Here is a 16,586-nt window from a genome sequence, read left to right as displayed (position 1 = left end):
TTGGTCTGTGCACTTGTTAGCTGGCAAAATAGCTGTTCCTTATGTTATTTAGTTCCTCTCTGTCAGGCAGAAACGTGCTGTCACCAGCAGCTAGTTGTGATGTCTGTAAAACCCTAGGTGTTCATTTATATGCACTAGTATACCCTTTCTACCTATCCCAGATGTTTTAGTGTTGCTGGGAACATTGATCATTTGTGCTGCTCAATATCAGGTGAAGAGGTTGGGTCTTGAGATGATTTGATAATTCTGCAACAGGGACTGCACAGCCTGGTTGTTTCTGGTAGAAATGAGTGGATGTGAAAAAGAATAGTGAATTTGTCATCCTGCAGTGGAAAGGTAGTACTTGGAAATGTATGTGTGCTGTTTTTAACCTGGTTTGAGTACTAAATTTCCCTCAAACTGTCAAGCTTAAATTGTTGTTGGCTATGTCAGTAGACATGTTCTGCGTGGTTAAATGTATGTCAATAGTGCTTGAAGAAACAAGTTGAAGTGCTGATGTCTGTTGGTCTATATTTCTTATCCCAGGTGTGAAAAGAGAAGGGACATTCTGCCTTATTCTTGATGTCTGGATCCTGCTGGAAAGATCAGAATAGCTTAGTGGGTTTTGACAGGGACAGATGATGCTGGTGGTGAGAAGAAGGAACCAGCCTGGGAAGAAATTATTACCAAAAGTTTTTTTGAGGATGGCAGGACAAGGGTTGTGAACCTGCTGTCAGGTTTTCACATATTGTAGCAGGCATGAAAGAAGTCCCAAGGACAGCAGTGGTAAGTTTAGGGGGGAAAATGTCATTTTTAAGACGTGTGGATCCTCCTTTTCTTGGCCCTGTAAGGAGGGAAGTGAGGAAGCACTGAGGAAGTGCTTCACTTGGAATTCCATATTCTAAAAGATACTCTTTCGAGAGGGTGAAGAAAAGAATCAGTGAGTGTGACTAGGGGTCTGCAAAACATAAATGTGAGTGCAGCCTGAGGTTGTGTTTAGTGCAGTGACAAGAGGGGTATGTAAGGTGAGGTCTTCTGTTGTGAAAATGAGAAAGGCAGTGTTCTGGCCTGTGTCTGCTGTGTGTAGGAAGAGCAGTCAGGAATTTAAACAACATCAAGGGAAATTTGGATTAGACATTAGGAAAAACTTTCCAATGATAAGACTAATGAAACAAGAGGATAGAGTGCCTGGGGAGTGTGTGAGTCTTTCTTATTGGAGTCGGTAAAAACAGCCTAGACAAAGTCAGAAATTATTTAGGGGGTGATGATGCTGCCCTCGGGCAGGTGCATGGACTAGATGTCTCTTTTAAAGCTGAGGCTCCTGGAGGCATGTGATTAGATGGGAATTTCAGCTTCTATTAAAGAAAGAGAAATGGTCCCTCATCCTCAGAGTAGTCAGGAAGCACTAGGAAATAAGAGGCATGTTTGATGCCAGTGCAGAACCCAAAATCCAGCTCAGAATTTATCTTTGAGGAGGTCCAGGCTTAGAGGTTAGGCAATAAAGTTCATCTGGAAGCAGGAGGAGGAAGAAACATTGGATATTCAATGATCGGGCAGCAGAATGTTTTTTCACATCATCTTATCCCAATGTTTTGTGGTCTTTCCATATCCCTGCCATATCCCTCTTGTGTTTTGTTTTTGACTTGTGTTTTGTATTTGCCTTCGTGCTTTTCTGGGAGATAATTGTTATTTAAATGTATTAAATTATTAGGTGTGTGCATATGTGCACTTAAGTCGTGATGGAAAAAGAAATTTGGAGGTCAGCTGCTTCCTCAAAGACCTTGACAGAATTAATCAGTAGAGTAACTTACCCGAAGTGCTGAGAGGCTCCGCACTGTGTGTGCAGCAAGCATCCTTTGGAAAGCTGGCAGAGGCCTGATTCAGCAGAAGTCCTGCTGTCCCCCACTGCAGAGGTGTTGCCTTTATGGTACTTGTTTTGGTTAGTTTAATAAAAATTTAAAAGTGGGGAAAAGACATATGAGGTCATCCTTGGTTACTGCCCCTGAGGGCCAGTGCAAGGCTGCTCACTTGGAAACAGCTTTAGTTAAAAAAATAATTAAGGCAGAGGATGGAAACTGGGGAGGCAGATCTGTTAGGTTAGTGCTGTCCTTACTGTGTCCGTTTTTGATTTTAATTGCCTTGGAAAAAAAGGAAAATCACAAGGCTTTAAAAGCTCTGGTTCTTCCTGCTCTTCAACCCCCCGCCCCCTCCCTGATCTTGGAGGCATCAACTCTCATCTGTCAAAGTGTAAATCAGCAATTAAAACACAAACAGCGAAATGCCAAAGATGACCTGAAGCACAAAGCAACTGACAAACAAGTCCGGACAAATCGGCGGATAATTTATAAGCATTGCCCTAAAATCTAATTATTTGGCAATTCGAATTTGCAGCCAGCCAGGGCTATGCAATAAATTTAACCCGCCATAAATTATTTAGGAGCAGCCCATGGTGTAAATCAAAAACACGAGTGTTTGTTTAAGAAATAAACTCTTTGTGCATAAAATGACTTTTTCTTTAGTGGGGGTGACGGGATCCATCCCTGAACAAAATGAGCTGGTGCTAAGGCTCAGTCCCTCCACAGACACTCCCTTGATATTCTGCCCTTACTTTTTTTGAAGGTGTAAAGCTTCTTTTGGCAAGAAGTTTTATGGTTTTCCTTATCAGACAAAATCCGTTTCTCTCAACAGCCTCTGCTTGTTTTTATTGCATTTTGAACAGTCAGATACGATTTTTATGGGCATCTTTTATTCCTGTGTTTATTAAACTTCTTCACGTGGAGGTTAGAGTAAGGGATAAATTATTCTCTGGTAGTTTTTGAATAGGCCATATGGTCTTTCTCAAATACATAACTCGGTGTCCTGAAGTGTGAACACTTCGTACACAGGTTTCTGTATTAAAAGGTTTTGAGAGCTGGGAAGCTCTTGCTGGTCGTTTTATTCTTTCTGTTTAATGATGTTAGAGCTATCCAGATCCAAAAGGATAAGCAAAGAGATTCCTCTGTGGGAATTAGTGTGATTTCAGGTGCTTTCTTCTGTGACAGGAAATTGTTTAGCAAGAATAGTTGTGTTCTTGTTCATGTCTTTTATTAGCAAGAAGATCAAGACAGCTGAATTGGTGCATCCCTGCTCTGGTGTTAAAGGGAGGGGAGTTCCATTCAGGACAATTAGGTAAGGAAGGGCTGGGTTTCTAGTGGTGCTTTCACATGCCCTTATGAATTTTTCAAATCTCTCTTATTGCAAAGTCCCTGGCCATTCCACAGTTACCCTGCAGCCTCCCGCTGCTGCTCAGTCTGCTGGCCTGGGATAGTGAGGTTGCAAGAGAGGCTTCCACCTGGAACCCCGTTGCTTTTTTTTTTTTTTAGAGAAAGTTAAAATTCTGAAGGAAGCTGTCACATAGATTTCCTTGAAGTACATGAAATCGTAAATACAAGATTGTTGTAGGGAGTGGACTTGGTAATGGATATGTATAAGCCTCTGGCTCTGTAGATTCCTATTGTTCCTGTGTTTGGGGCGCAGCTGAGGGCAGGGATAGGGTGCCGATGTCTTTTTCTTTAAGCATGTTAATATTGATTTTAGAAGCTCTGTGTTCTGACAATATAAATGCAAATGCCTGTAATTGGGAGCCTCGTGCAGAATTTCTCAACAGAAAACATGTTCAACTTAAACATGTTCAACTTTTCATGGCAAAGAGAGGAAAATAAAAAGCTGCTTATTTATTTGTAGCGGTTTGAATCCCAGATTTCCTTTCAGGTTACTTTGCAGAGCTAAATAAAATGCCTAATTGCAGTGCTCACAAAATTCAAATGAGTACATTTGTTCTTGTGGTAGCTTGCTGCTATTTGCTGCCTCTGGACACCCTTAGCATTATTTTAGCACATCCATAACTTCTGGTTGTGCTATAAGAAGAAGCTGGGTGTGGGGGCAGGGGGAAGACTTAGCAGCCCAAATGCTGCTGGCACAAATCACTGCCAAAGCTGGAACATGTACTCAGTGTTGGTAACACTTATGGATTATCAGGTCCTGATAAAAGAAACGGAAGTGTCAGTGAACTTCCCTTTTAGCTCCCTCATGCTGCTTTCCTCCACCTTTTTCTCTTGGGAAGAAGCAGTGAAGGTCCTTGAATGGTGGAGATGGAGCTGAACATGTTGAACTCGCTGGGCTGTTGCGAAATGTGCGAGAGCACCCGGCTGCCTTCCTGCATCAGAGCCTGCTGGGGGGTTGTGTGTATGAGTGTCTAAGTGCTCACCATTTCATAATAATTACTAATGAAATTCTAGATCTGTAATAACATTTTGGATATCTAAAACAAACCATATGCTTGTAAAAAAAAAGAGGGAGAGAAAAAAAGTGGAAACAGATCAACTTTAAGCCATAAATTCTTGGTGATAGAGGCCTCTTTTCTCCCCCCTTTCTGTTTATGGTTGATAGATATTTTTGTTTCTGCAGGAATGTCAACTCTTAATTTCATGATGTATCATGGGCTTAAGAAAATTGAATTTAATAAAGGCAAAAGATGAATGGCACCTTTAAAGGTCCCAACACTTGTCTTTATTAGCAGGACAAACTGCAGGGTCTCCAAACACTGCTTCTCTCCAAATGAAAGTTTAAATGAAAAGTACAGCAGTGTCACAGGTTAAATTTCATTGCAGGACTGGCTAACGTCGTTAGTGAGGAGTGGGGCTGATTTCATGGGGCTGGTATCTGTTGCCTTAGATACCAGTGAAGCAAACACTGCCAGAGACTGGAAAAATCTCTGCTATAGGAAGTGTGCAGATAAACAGCCTTTTGGGAAAGGTTCTTTACCACTTGCTTCAAAAACTGACCAGATAAACCCAAAAAAGTGACTGGGCTTTCTCCTAAGATGCTCAGTTCTCCTCTGGGGTTCCACCCATACTCCTAGCCATGCACTTCCTAAAGACCTGCAGTAGTTCTGGATATTGTTAAATTTTCCACATTTTTTTAGTATGGCTTTTTATTTCCTCCGTCTGTCTTAATCTGACCCTCCTGGAAGTGCTTTTTGCCTTTGGTTCTGGAAGGCAAGTGACGCCTTTGTGTATCAAATCAGCAGCAGGGCTGTCTTTCAGTCTCGCTTTGCATCCAGCCACTTGATGTCCCCTGAGGATGTTTCTGGTCCCTTAGGACCTATCCTGCCATTGCAACGCAGCCCTGCTGTGAAATGCAGCCGGTGTGTGTCTCACTCTGGAAGGGGGAATGCTCGTCTTGCCCTGCCATGGGCTTGCCTGGTTTCGTGGTCACCCACCGGGCAGGATGCAGACCTAAGGGGCAGTGAGAGGCCCTAGCCTAATTTGAAAGATGCAATGGTGTTATCCTGGGGTTAAGCCTGGCTCTGTTATGACAGCCTGTCCATTAACTTCAAACTTTATAGTCTGTTTTCTTTCTGAACAGAAATTTGCTGCTTTCAGAGCCTATTTGTGGTAGCCCTTTTGAAGGGAATATCAGCTGTGTGCAGCGTTTCTTACTTTCACTTGTTTCCATGGGTTCTCCTGGGTGGCTGAAGCTAATGAGTTTGGCTGCACCCCAGCAGGCAACGTGGGTGATGCTCAAGTGTTTTGCATGGATCTTCTCCTCTCCTTCCAGACCCTGGGTTGAGTTTTCTCTCTTTCCTGGGAAAACTGGTGACTCCCAATGGGGTGGTATGACTTGGGGAAGGATGTGCCCAACCATCCACTCTGCCTTAACCCGCATGGCACACATGGAGTGTGGCCCAGCCAACTGTGGGAAAATAAAGTTAAATCCTGTGTCCTCTGCAGTTCCACTGCTCTGTGTCTACAACTAGGCACTTAACATTGTTAACACTTTTATTTTATTTTAAATGTTTTTTCTAATTTTCCATATCAGCAGCACATGCTCCCCAGGTGCCCTGGCCGGGGCTGTGTGGCTGTTGGGCCAGGGATCTGCTCTGCTGCGTCCACGGGCTCTGTCCACCATAAAAATTGGGTATTTCTCCTGGGTATTTAAATTATCTGTTGTTTCTATTTATCCACCCAGCTTCTTGCCCACATGTTGCCTAGTAGGGTGGTGATGTCATCAGCTCATATGTATAACCTCATAATAATTTCCGCCTCCAGGTCATGAGGGTTGCAACCAGGGTTCAAAAAAGTGTGTTAGTTCCTCTGCAGTGGCTGCATTTTTCACATGCTGATTTTACTCACAGGAGTTGGATTTTTTTCCCCATTTTTTATTATTTCTTATTTGTCTCTTCCAGATGTTTTCAGGCAGGTTTTTTTTGTTGTTAAACTAATTCCATTCATGTTTTAAAAATTTATGAAAGCGCTAATAAAAATGTCAAAGTGGTAAAAATGTTAGCTTTTGCTCTGCTTTGATTAAATTTTGCAAACTGTTTTTGAATATTAAAAAGCAATATTTTTTTTATTCTCTCTCCCTCTCTCTGTTTCTCTCCAGAAGTGATTTGAGAGGCTTGTTGCATGGATATCACTCAGCAGGCTCATTTGCACTCCAGAACCCTGGTGCCATGGATCTCTATTAAATAACATAGACAAATTATTCTTTAAAGACACCAAACAAATTGTCACTTCTCCTCTTACATTAAACTGGAAGAAAGGGAGTGGAGAAGGAGGGGGGTGAACACAAAGGATTTTATCGCTTTTATTCAGTGGACGGCTTTTTTAATTTTGTGTGTATTTTTTAATAATTGAGAAATCCATCGCAACTGGATTTGTTTAAACTTTTTATTAACAAGTCCATGTAAATTTTTGATTGCTGATTATTCAAATAATTGAATATTCTTCTGATGAAGGAACATTTTTATTTCCCTATCAGCATAAATTGGCTACAAAGAGGAAAATGAAGCAGGGCTTGCTACTGTGCTGTGTCCCATAGGAATGGATTTGGGAGAAGCTTCCAGCTCCTCTTCTCAGTCTGTTAGAGGAGGGCAGTGCTTCTTAGTCTCTTCAGGAAAGGATGTGCTTCATGCAGCAGTTCCTGTTGTCTGTCTGATGGTGTCCTCCAAAAGGATGGTGGGGTCAGAAGGACGGGTCTGGTCTTGGGAAGGACTCAACCCCTGGGATGTCCTTGATATACAGACTTGAGCCCACTGCAAGTACATCTCTCTGTTCCCCGGGTAGCACGTGTGAGTGATGTGAGACCATCTTCCTTAGGTTCAGCTTAGGCAGGGATGTGTGCAGCTGCAGTACTGGGCACAGAGACCTCCTTGCTGCCTGTCCCAGCTGTGATGAGCATCAGTATCATCCTCCTCTCTGCCTGTGGCACTGGATGTGCTCTGTGCTGCAGCACCACCTTCCCACTTCTGCAGAGCTTTGTGTTGTGTTTATTTTTGTTTGGGACTATTGGACCCCTCTTTTACAGCTACCTACTAGGGTGGTGATGTCATCACCTCATTTCTAGATGGGATCATTTCTAGCATCATTTTTCATTTGTTTTAAATGAACAGCTGCTTTTCTTTTTGCCCTATTCAGGAAATCATCGAATTCCCTATCCTGAAGCTGAACGGCAGGACGATGGAGATCGAATCCACCTTTCACATGTATGTTCAGCCTGTGGTGCATCCCCAGCTTACGCCCTTCTGTACAGAGGTAAAGTGCAAAGGTTTCCTGGTGCTCCAAGAGTCTCCCCAGGAATCAGGTTTCCATTGCACCGGGGACTGGGGTTGCCTCTTCATGGTGCAACTGCAAGGCAGTGTGTCATGCCAGCCTTGGGTTAAGGACAAGTGGAATAATTTTTTTTATTGCAGTAGCATGTAAAGACCTCAGTTTGGGTTCATAAATAACTCTTGCTGTGATCTGCTAACATAGTTGTTATTTACAATTAACAAATGTCTAGCTGGGTGACCACAAAATAAACACACTCATGTTAGCTGATGCTCAAAATCCTGTAACCTCTCTGTTAGCTGTGTGATTTTGCTGTGGTGCATTGTGGTGGGGAAAGTCAGAGAGAGCGTGGTCTGGGGCGCGAAAGTGCTGTATGGCTGCATGGATCAGAGGCTCTAAGTGACTCTCCTGTGGGCCTGCATGTTGGGATTTGAGGCATCCTTCAGAATGGTAGGATGTGTGTATTTTTAAGACTTTCTTTTTGATGTCATGATTGTGGGGTGTTGAGGACAGCTCCTCTCAAGGTGAGGCCACCTTTCCACAGACACAGAATGAAGGTGGTAATTCAGTCCCTGAGGGCTCAAAGGAATTGCGGGCAGGGGTTGGTTTGAGTTTTGCTGTTTTCTTTGTTTCGGGGTTTTTTCATTCAACACGAGAAGTTAACTGTTTTTCCAAGTGTGTTCTTTCTCTTTGCTGTAACCATCAAAACAAACTTTAAGTTCCTCTTGCTTTGGGCTTTTTCTTCTGCCACTCCACTGGTTCAGTGTTGGCCAGCTTGGCAACTAAAGTACTGACTGTAGGAGTCAGGATATCCGAGTTCTTTGTTCTGTCCCTGGCTTGTCTGGGATCATCAGCACCATAGTGTGTCTTCTCCTACTTCTCTGGCTGCAGGTTTAAGCTCTTGGAGTGTATGTGTCCCATGTGTAGTAACCTGACGAAAAATAACTCCTTTGTGTTAGGTGGAGTCCCCTCCAGGATCAACCAACCCCTTCCATATTTTCACATTGTAAAAACAGATACTTATTTTTATTCTCTTGTAACTAAAAACCATCTGAACGTATTTTATTTAAACTTTTATAAAAAGAAAAAGACTAAGCACAGAAAACATTATTCCCAGGAGATGGACTTTCAGAAAGCTATAAATATGTGAGAACAGAGGGTTATAATGGAAACGGTTTTGCAACCTTAATGCTAGAAGGCTGGACAACTCCTTTGGCTGTCCTTATCCCCATGAGACTTGCTGGACATATGCTTGTACAAATGTGAAAAATCTCATGGCTTGCACCTGATCTTTGTTAGAAACAAAGCAATCTTCTAGAGTAGAGCCAAAACTGTCCATTTTGCAGGTCCTCTGAATTCTAGAGAGAAGTTGTCTCATTAATTCCCACCAAAATTCCTTTTTCTGGAAATCTGTCTATTGCATCCTTCCGCCTGTTGGCAGCTCTGTTCTTGCACGAGAGTCTGCATGACTCATATGGTGTGGTTGTCTGAGCTGAATGGAGCCTCCAGCCTGCTGCAGCTTGGGGACATTCAGAGATTGTCTGGATGGTGAGCTTGTGACCAAGACATTGAGCTCATCTAATGTTCCTGCACCACAGTGGCAGTTTCTCAATTTTCTCTTGCTCACAGAAGTCTGGAGCAGCTGTTTGTATCTCTGCAGTTTTGTGGCTCTTGCATGGAGCCCTGAAGCAAGAAAATCTCTGTGTGTGTATGTGTGTGCGATGATCATTCATTAGCAGGAATCTTCGGGAAGTGCATGGGTGTCCCAGCTCAGTGTTGTGCTGCAGACTCTGCTGCTGACCTTGGTCTGGCACTGTGTCCACAGTTGGCTGAAAATAGGCAGTTCTGAGGGCAGCAGGCAAAATGGTCGCAGAATCTGCACCTGTGTGGTATCAATGGTACAAAGAGGTCCCACTTGCCAGGTTTGGCAAGTTCTCTGTTATTAACTGTGAATTAGGGAGCTAGTTTTAATCCTAGCATGGAAGTCACTGGCTCCTGGACATCTTCCCACTGCACCCCTTGCTGCTTAGTTAGTGCCAAGCATGGCCCCTATTCCTCCCAGCTTGGCAGTCCACCAGCCTGGTGCAGGGGCTCTGAGAGGTCCAGGAGTGCGATCATAACTGGGGTTGTTGCTAGGCCCTGGATCTGAGGCTGAGTTTGAAACCCTGCCCTGAGAGCCACAGGTGAACTGCTTGTACTGAGGACTTTACTAAACAGTGGGGTTAGTGGCTGCCGCTGGGCAGGTGTGGGGGGTCAGCCCTGTGCCATTGGTGTAGGTTCCCTTGAGACCCCAGGGACACAGGCAGAACGTGCTCCTGTGGGGCCGCTGCCTGAGCAGCTCCAGCACTTGCCATTGACTTTCTGCTGCTTTATGTTTTCTGAAAAGTACTCATTTTGCTAAATGCCAGTAAAGGGCTTTGTCTAGGCACCTCTGCTTACAAAGGGTGAGATTTATTGGCCTCTTTGTCTACAAAGAAAGACTGGACCTGATTATCAGATTGTACACCAGAGACAAGTGCTTAGGTAATCAGCAAACTGTCTTGGAGTAGAAATACGACATTTTCCCAGATAAACTCTCTAAGAAAAGCAGTGGTGTTGACATTACACGGTAGCCTGTCTGCTGTGCTGCTGATTTCCCCTCTCCTCTTTGCTGGCTGCCTTTTCTGGGAAGCAGTAGAACTGCTTGGTATAGACTGCGTGGAAGGGTTATCAAAGTTGTTTGACCTTACTCCTTGGGTCTGGAGTACCTCTCCCATCCCTCTTCCTTCTTGAAGATGACAGCACAGCATGGGAAGGGTGCCTGGAAGGGTGGGGAACTTGTGGTCACCCTCAAGGCATCCTTTTGCTTATCTTTTAGTGTGTCTACACATCTCCTGGCTACAGGAGGTTTCTTAACTCCTCGCACCAGTGGCCAGGAGCATGTCTTCCAGTGCTGGCTCACTCTGAGGCCTCGTCTGGTTCTCTTTCTCCCAGTCTGTGTCTGTAAAACAACAGGTTGTGATTGGTTATGGTGAGGGGTGGGCTGAAAGTTTAGACAGAGAAGGTGAAAAGTGCTTGCAAGTTCTTAAAAGCTGTTGTGGAAGTGCTTTGTCTGGAGCCCAAGAAAGTTCATACCAGGAGCTAAAGGAAAGGTTCCCTCTACACAGAAGGTGCTCGTACAGGCTTTTCCTTGGTACTTTGCTCTCCTTTTTAATTAATTTTTATTGATTTTTTTCCTGAAGGAATAGGCAATTAAAATGCAAAAATATAAATGCCTTATAGCTTGTTTATGTTCCCAAGTACTATGTGTTTCTTGGGATCACCAGTGAAACTTTACAATTTACAATTGTGCAGTTTTATGTTTTTGTATTTTTTCAAAGCTGCAAGACCAGATAATGCTGGAGAGATCCAGTGCACTAGGTTGGGTATGACAGGTGGACCGAACTGATTAACAGAAAGGATCAGAAAGGGTGAGAGAATAGAAATCTGGTCCTGTTTAAGCTTTCTCTGGCTTGTATTGAAATGTACCCATGCAGCAGATGTTCCCTTTGTGTTCATGTGTGTGGTTTCTGCAGCATGAAGTGTGTGTGTGTGTGTGTGTGTGTGTGTGTGTGTGTGTGTGTGTGCGCGCGTGTGTGTGGTGATATGTTCTTGTACTGATAAGTTGGTACTTTGCTTGTCCTGACAGGGAAGTCGAGGAGTTTAGGGCAAGGATAAGCAGTGACTCTTTACTGGCACCTCTGCATCCACTTTCACATCCCTCCCTCTTTCTGAGAGGAAATGTGTGGATGAGGCCATTATACACTGCCCTCCCGTAGCATCGGGGGTGCTCAACAGATAGTCTTGAAGGTGCTTGGAGCGGTAGAAGCCTTTTGCATCAGTGCTGGCTGAGATACCCAAAGGTTGCCTGTCATCCTTAGTGCAGGAGAGGCATGGACCTGTTAGAGCAGATCCAGAGGAGGGCTGTGAAGGTAAAGAGGAATGAAACACCCGCCCTGTAAGTAAAGGCTGGCAGAGTTGGGATTGTTCAGTCTAGCGAAGAGAAGGCTCCTGGGAGACCTTATTGTGGCCTTTCAGTACTTAGAGGCAGCCTGTATGACAAACTTTTCAACTGGGCCTATTGTGACAGGACAAGGGATAAAGGTTTTAAACTAGATGACTAAAAATGTAGAAGAAAATTTTTACACTGAGAGTGGTGAAGCACTGGCATGGGTTACCTAGAGAGGTACCATTCAAGGTCAGATTGAATGGGACTCTGGGCAACCTAATCTAGGTGAAGATGTCCCTGCTTTTTGCAAGGGGGTTTGGACCAGATGAACTTTAAATGTCCCTTCCACACAAAATTATTCTATGAATCTGTTTCCTTCTGAAAGCTCATCTTTTGACAACTTCCAGAGGTTTTGGTTTGAGCTGCTGCCCAAGAGGCAGTGCCAGCATTTTGCAGTAGGCATTTTGTCCACCTCTTCCAAGCAAATGCTTGGAAAGAAAGATGGCAAGAAAAGCAAAAAACATGCCAGTGAGGTTTAAAAACTGCTCCAAAGAGCCACACATTATTCCCTCAAATATATTTGGTTCTCAAAGTGCAGAAGTCTGTAGGTAGCAGCTCGTACCCAATTAAAATAGAGATTAGTATAAAAACAGTTTCTGGAAGATAAGAGAGTGTCTGTGTTCCTCCACTTCCTTAAAATTCCACCTTATAATGGCTTGATGAACTTGAGAAACCCACCTAGAAGAGCTCTGCATTTTTAAAATACTTTCCCTAAAAGGTATATATTACCATTGCATGGAAGTCACTATGAGAAAATAATCTTTTTACTTACAGCTTATTCAGTGAGTCAGGTATTTGGTATTCATTAAATGTAATTACAGTTAAATTGGAGTTTAATATCTTTTCTTTTTCCATCCTCCAAGTTCAGTGCTGTAAGCTAGGCAGCCAAAGAAACCAAGAGGTAGAAACCATTTAGCTTCCTTCAGTTGCCACATATTTAATAAAGCAGAGCCCTGTGGTTTGTGAGAAGGCTTATTTTTACGAGTAGTTTGAGCTGATCTGTGTGGAAGAGTTACTGCTAGGTGGTGGTGAGGCTGTCAGCACCTCTCGACTGGGTGCTGTAGCTTCTGGAGGCCTGGATGCATGTGCAAGCAGCAGGGCATGCTCCTAAGTTGTGTTGGACCTTATTTTATGAAAACATGTGAGATGTGTAGCTTCAGGAAAGTGCCATATGAAGTGAAATCCCATAGTGTGCACTTGTTTTAATAATGATTTTTTTAATTACTGGGATGCATTGATGGCAAGCTACTGACCTCCAATATTCAATATGTTAAAAGACAGTTTGTCAGTTGGGAGGCAGACAGAAAAATTATCTATTTTCCATGTGCCTCAAGCTCTTGGGCAGACACAGGCAGAGGCCCATGAGACTTCATCTTTTTATGCCTGCGTCTTAGCTTTAAATAGCCAAGCAGTCCAGGAGCAGTCAGTAGGACTATCTGTTGGCAGGACCTGTTCCTGAGGAACTGGAAGAAAGTCCTTTTCTTCAGATTTCATTCAATTTTTTTAAATACAATTTCAAAATGCAGAGGAATGCTGTGATGGACTATGGGAAAGCACACAAGGTGGCTGCGCAGCACAGGGGAGGATGATTGGATCCACTCTGGGCCTTACCTACCAGCAGTTGTCTCTTCTGCTCATCTAACACTGAAATTTTGGTGTAACTGCAATAGCAGGGGAATGGCCAGAGACCTTGCTAGTTACTTCTTCCTGTGTACATCAAGGCAATACCAAAACTGTTGAAATGCATGTTGTAAAGGGCATGACACTCCCCTCCCAGGTGGATCCTGCCCTGCCGAGAGTTTGCGATTTTACGGTGTGGGTAGGAGCCCTTTTACATTTCTGTGTCTGGCATGAAGCTGTGCCCTTGCCTGTGGCTGGGGACCTGCCAGGGTCATTCTACTGTGGCTTGGCTCCTCAGCAGCGTCCGTGTGGGTCACAGGAACATGTTTTGGTTGCAGAGAGATGGACAGGAGAGTAGACCTCTCTAATGATCTTTTGAGTGCTGTTCTGAAGCCTGCTTTCTCTTTGTCTCTCATTTCAGCTGACTGGGATTATTCAAGGCATGGTGGATGGGCAGCCAAGCCTCCAGCAAGTGCTTGAGGTAAGCAGAATAACCTTTAGTTCTCAAACTCTGACCTCTGGTCTTATTGTCCCCTCTTCATCTCTTTCCCTGCACCCTCCCCTTGCTGAGAATCGAACCGCGTAATTTGACTATGATTACAGCTTCATTAGAATAACATTTGCTGTCACATTCGTGACACGCTGTTGAGAGTATTGAACCATTGATCTGTCATCTCCAGCTGTTCATGTCAAGGGTGCTGACAAGATATCCAAACTCCTGCCAGTAGATAGGAGAAGAGGCGAGTCTTTCTTGAGCCAGTTTTAAAGCACCAAGACATTGCTCGAGACCACTGCTCCTGGAGCGTTTGCCTTCATTTTTTTCCCCTCCCTGAGCACTTTACTAAATTAATTTTTCTACCTATTTAGATGCTCAATAATACATGTAGTATAGAAAGAAAATGCCTCTAGAATCTAATGTGGAGGATGTGTGAATGCAGAGATAGCCTTAATAAAACCATCTGCTTAATGTTGAATTCCTAGAGCATTTAAGGCTTAATTAGCTGGAAGTATTTGTCCATCAATAGCTTCTCTTAGGAGTCACATAGTGAAGGAAACCTTCTCAAGCAGAGCCCACTTGGGGTACAGGTTTGCATTTGATGCATTGTCTCCATCAGGATCTCCACTGCTGCATTACCTAATTGTTCCTAATCAGAATAATTGCAACAATTGCTTATCTGAGGAAATCAAATTAGAGGCTTTAAAGTCCTCCATGGAGACAGCACTTCATGGGCACTCACATCAGGGAGTTTAGAAAGGTTACTGCTACTGGCCCCAACTTTGGGCAGTCTTGCGTGAGACTGGCTGGAAGATCCTGTCAGCCCAAGGGAGTCAGAAGTGCAGCTGAGAGGCTGGATGCTGCTTTTGGAAGGAGCTTTACTCAGAGAGCTGTTGTACAATCGGTCACAGGAAGAAGCATTGACCTCTGACAGGAAATGATGCGGCAATGACATGAGACCCGAAGACTGTGCTCTGCAAAGGTGACATCTTACATCTATGCAAACCCCCAGCTCTCCCTGTGCTCTCCAGAGAGCATGTAGCAGCCATGTGTGTCCATAAGCATATGGATGCCTGTGCCTGCTTTCCCAGGAGGCAGAGCCCTCTTTGCCTGGATGGGTGACTGTAGATCACAACTACAGGAGTATTCCAGAAAATGGTTTGTTCTGTTTCTATGGAAGCTTCTTAAGGTGTGGAAACACTTACTTAGAATTTTCCTTTTATTTGGACCAAAAAGGTGCTCATACAACAGCATATTTCTAGTTTAAAGTGAGATTCAGGTCAGGCAGCTTCTGGAGCATGCTCGTTTATTCAGGAGTGAAAGGTGTCAAGTGAGGGAAAGAAAGGATAGATTTTTCTTGCTGAAGCTTTGGAAATGCTGTTAATGAGGCTGCATAATAGCAGCTGATTGCCTGTCACCACAAGATTTTGGGCACATCATTTGCTAATTTTAGCTGAACTAATTGTCTGCACTGGGGTTTTAGTCTGGGTTAGTTCTTCCTGCTTAGTTCCTGAGCTGGATTGCATCCTCCAGATAACGTGGCATGTTTCTGAAGAGGATCCAGAACGTGTGTCCCTGTGGGGAGTTGATCAGGAATAGTGGATTCACTTTTAATCCACACTACCCTGAACAAGCACCTCCTCAGAACTGTAAGGAGGAAAGAGCTATCCAGACTGGAAAGGGAAGGGGACACGTGGCTTTGCTTTTTACTGCCACACAGTGTGTGTGTGCCTAGCCCTTCCATTTTTCCCACTTCCTGATATCCCCTTGGAGCTGTATGAATTGGACTATGTGAAAAATGCTGTAGGGAAGGGATACCATCTCAGGATACCTATGTTTTCTCCTCACTAGAGGGGACACAAGTTATGCTCAATGGGAGCCCTTTTGGTACAGGGAGAGGAGTGGAGGAGAAATGCCAGGTAATAGTGCAGTTGTATCATCCCTTTAAAGCTGCACAACTTCCATCCTTCCATAAGCAGAGCTGCTGCGGTGTCTGATAAGATCATCTCTGCTCTGGTTGCCTGGTGTCTCCTATCAGAAATCTTCAAAGGTCCAAACGTGCTGTTGTTGAGATGGCAAGCAAAGAGAGAAGAGAGAGAGGAAGAGGGTGGATAAGATCACAATTTTCTTCTCTCTTGATTGCAAGCAGCTTATCTGTTGTGGCTCGGCCTGTCTCTGCAAAACTCATCCCCTTTTCTTGCCTTCCTTTCAGAGGGTTGACGAGTGGATGGCAAAGGAAGGCCTCTTAGATCCCAGCGTCAAGTCGATTTTTGTGACCTGTGGAGACTGGGATTTGAAAGTGATGTGAGTATGGAAGGGGAGGGAGATTTTTCTGGGCTTTATTGCTCCATGCTTGCTTGTAGCATCTATGTCTTTGTCCTTGCAAATCTCCAACTGTCCCTAGTCATTGTTTCTTAAGGAAATTTTTGTTTGCTGTGCATAATTGGCAGTGGAGAGTTGTTTCAGAAGACAAGTGCTGGGCATAGTGCAAGATCACTGCATAGGTTATTCCCTATAGTGAGTGAATCCTTTCAGAACCCCAAGAAAGGTTTAAACTGGAGCATTGTGATGTTTCTTTTCCCTTTTATCCAATATACTTTCCAAAGGGATGGATATTTCTGAGTGCATATGTGGAATGCTGGTTTTGTACACCCAAGTCAAGCAATGATCCTTACTTGACTTCTGTGTGCAAGGCTTCCTCTCTGTCATCTTGGCCACAGTAACTTTATGTGAATCACAGAGTAGTCTTTGAAACAGAATACAAGCCAGGCCTGGCATGATTCATTGGTGTTCTTATTGTTAAGATCATCTTCACCAGCTGGATGACTGTATCTGGCAGGGACTGTACCAGGTGGGGACCTGCACTGGGATCTGC

At 44.0% G+C, this 16,586-nt stretch overlaps 1 protein-coding gene across 9 annotated transcripts in view; it reads left to right on the top strand.

Annotated features, from left to right (window-relative positions):
• Positions 1-16,586, top strand: part of ERI3 (ERI1 exoribonuclease family member 3) — a 130,434-nt gene that overhangs the window by 16,118 nt on the left and 97,730 nt on the right. For all 9 annotated transcript variants that reach the window (XM_071565109.1, XM_071565116.1, XM_071565111.1 and 6 more), the window contains 3 exons: positions 7,437-7,553; positions 13,637-13,696; positions 15,924-16,015. In XM_071565109.1, coding sequence (XP_071421210.1) covers positions 7,437-7,553; positions 13,637-13,696; positions 15,924-16,015 — 269 coding nt within the window. The remainder of the gene's footprint in view (positions 1-7,436; positions 7,554-13,636; positions 13,697-15,923; positions 16,016-16,586) is intronic.

This window comes from Pithys albifrons, chromosome 10 (genome assembly GCF_047495875.1).
Source record: "Pithys albifrons albifrons isolate INPA30051 chromosome 10, PitAlb_v1, whole genome shotgun sequence".
Taxonomy (NCBI): domain Eukaryota; kingdom Metazoa; phylum Chordata; class Aves; order Passeriformes; family Thamnophilidae; genus Pithys; species Pithys albifrons.
The sequence above is the reverse complement of the archived record's forward strand: the minus strand, read 5'-3'. Positions and strand labels throughout refer to the sequence as shown.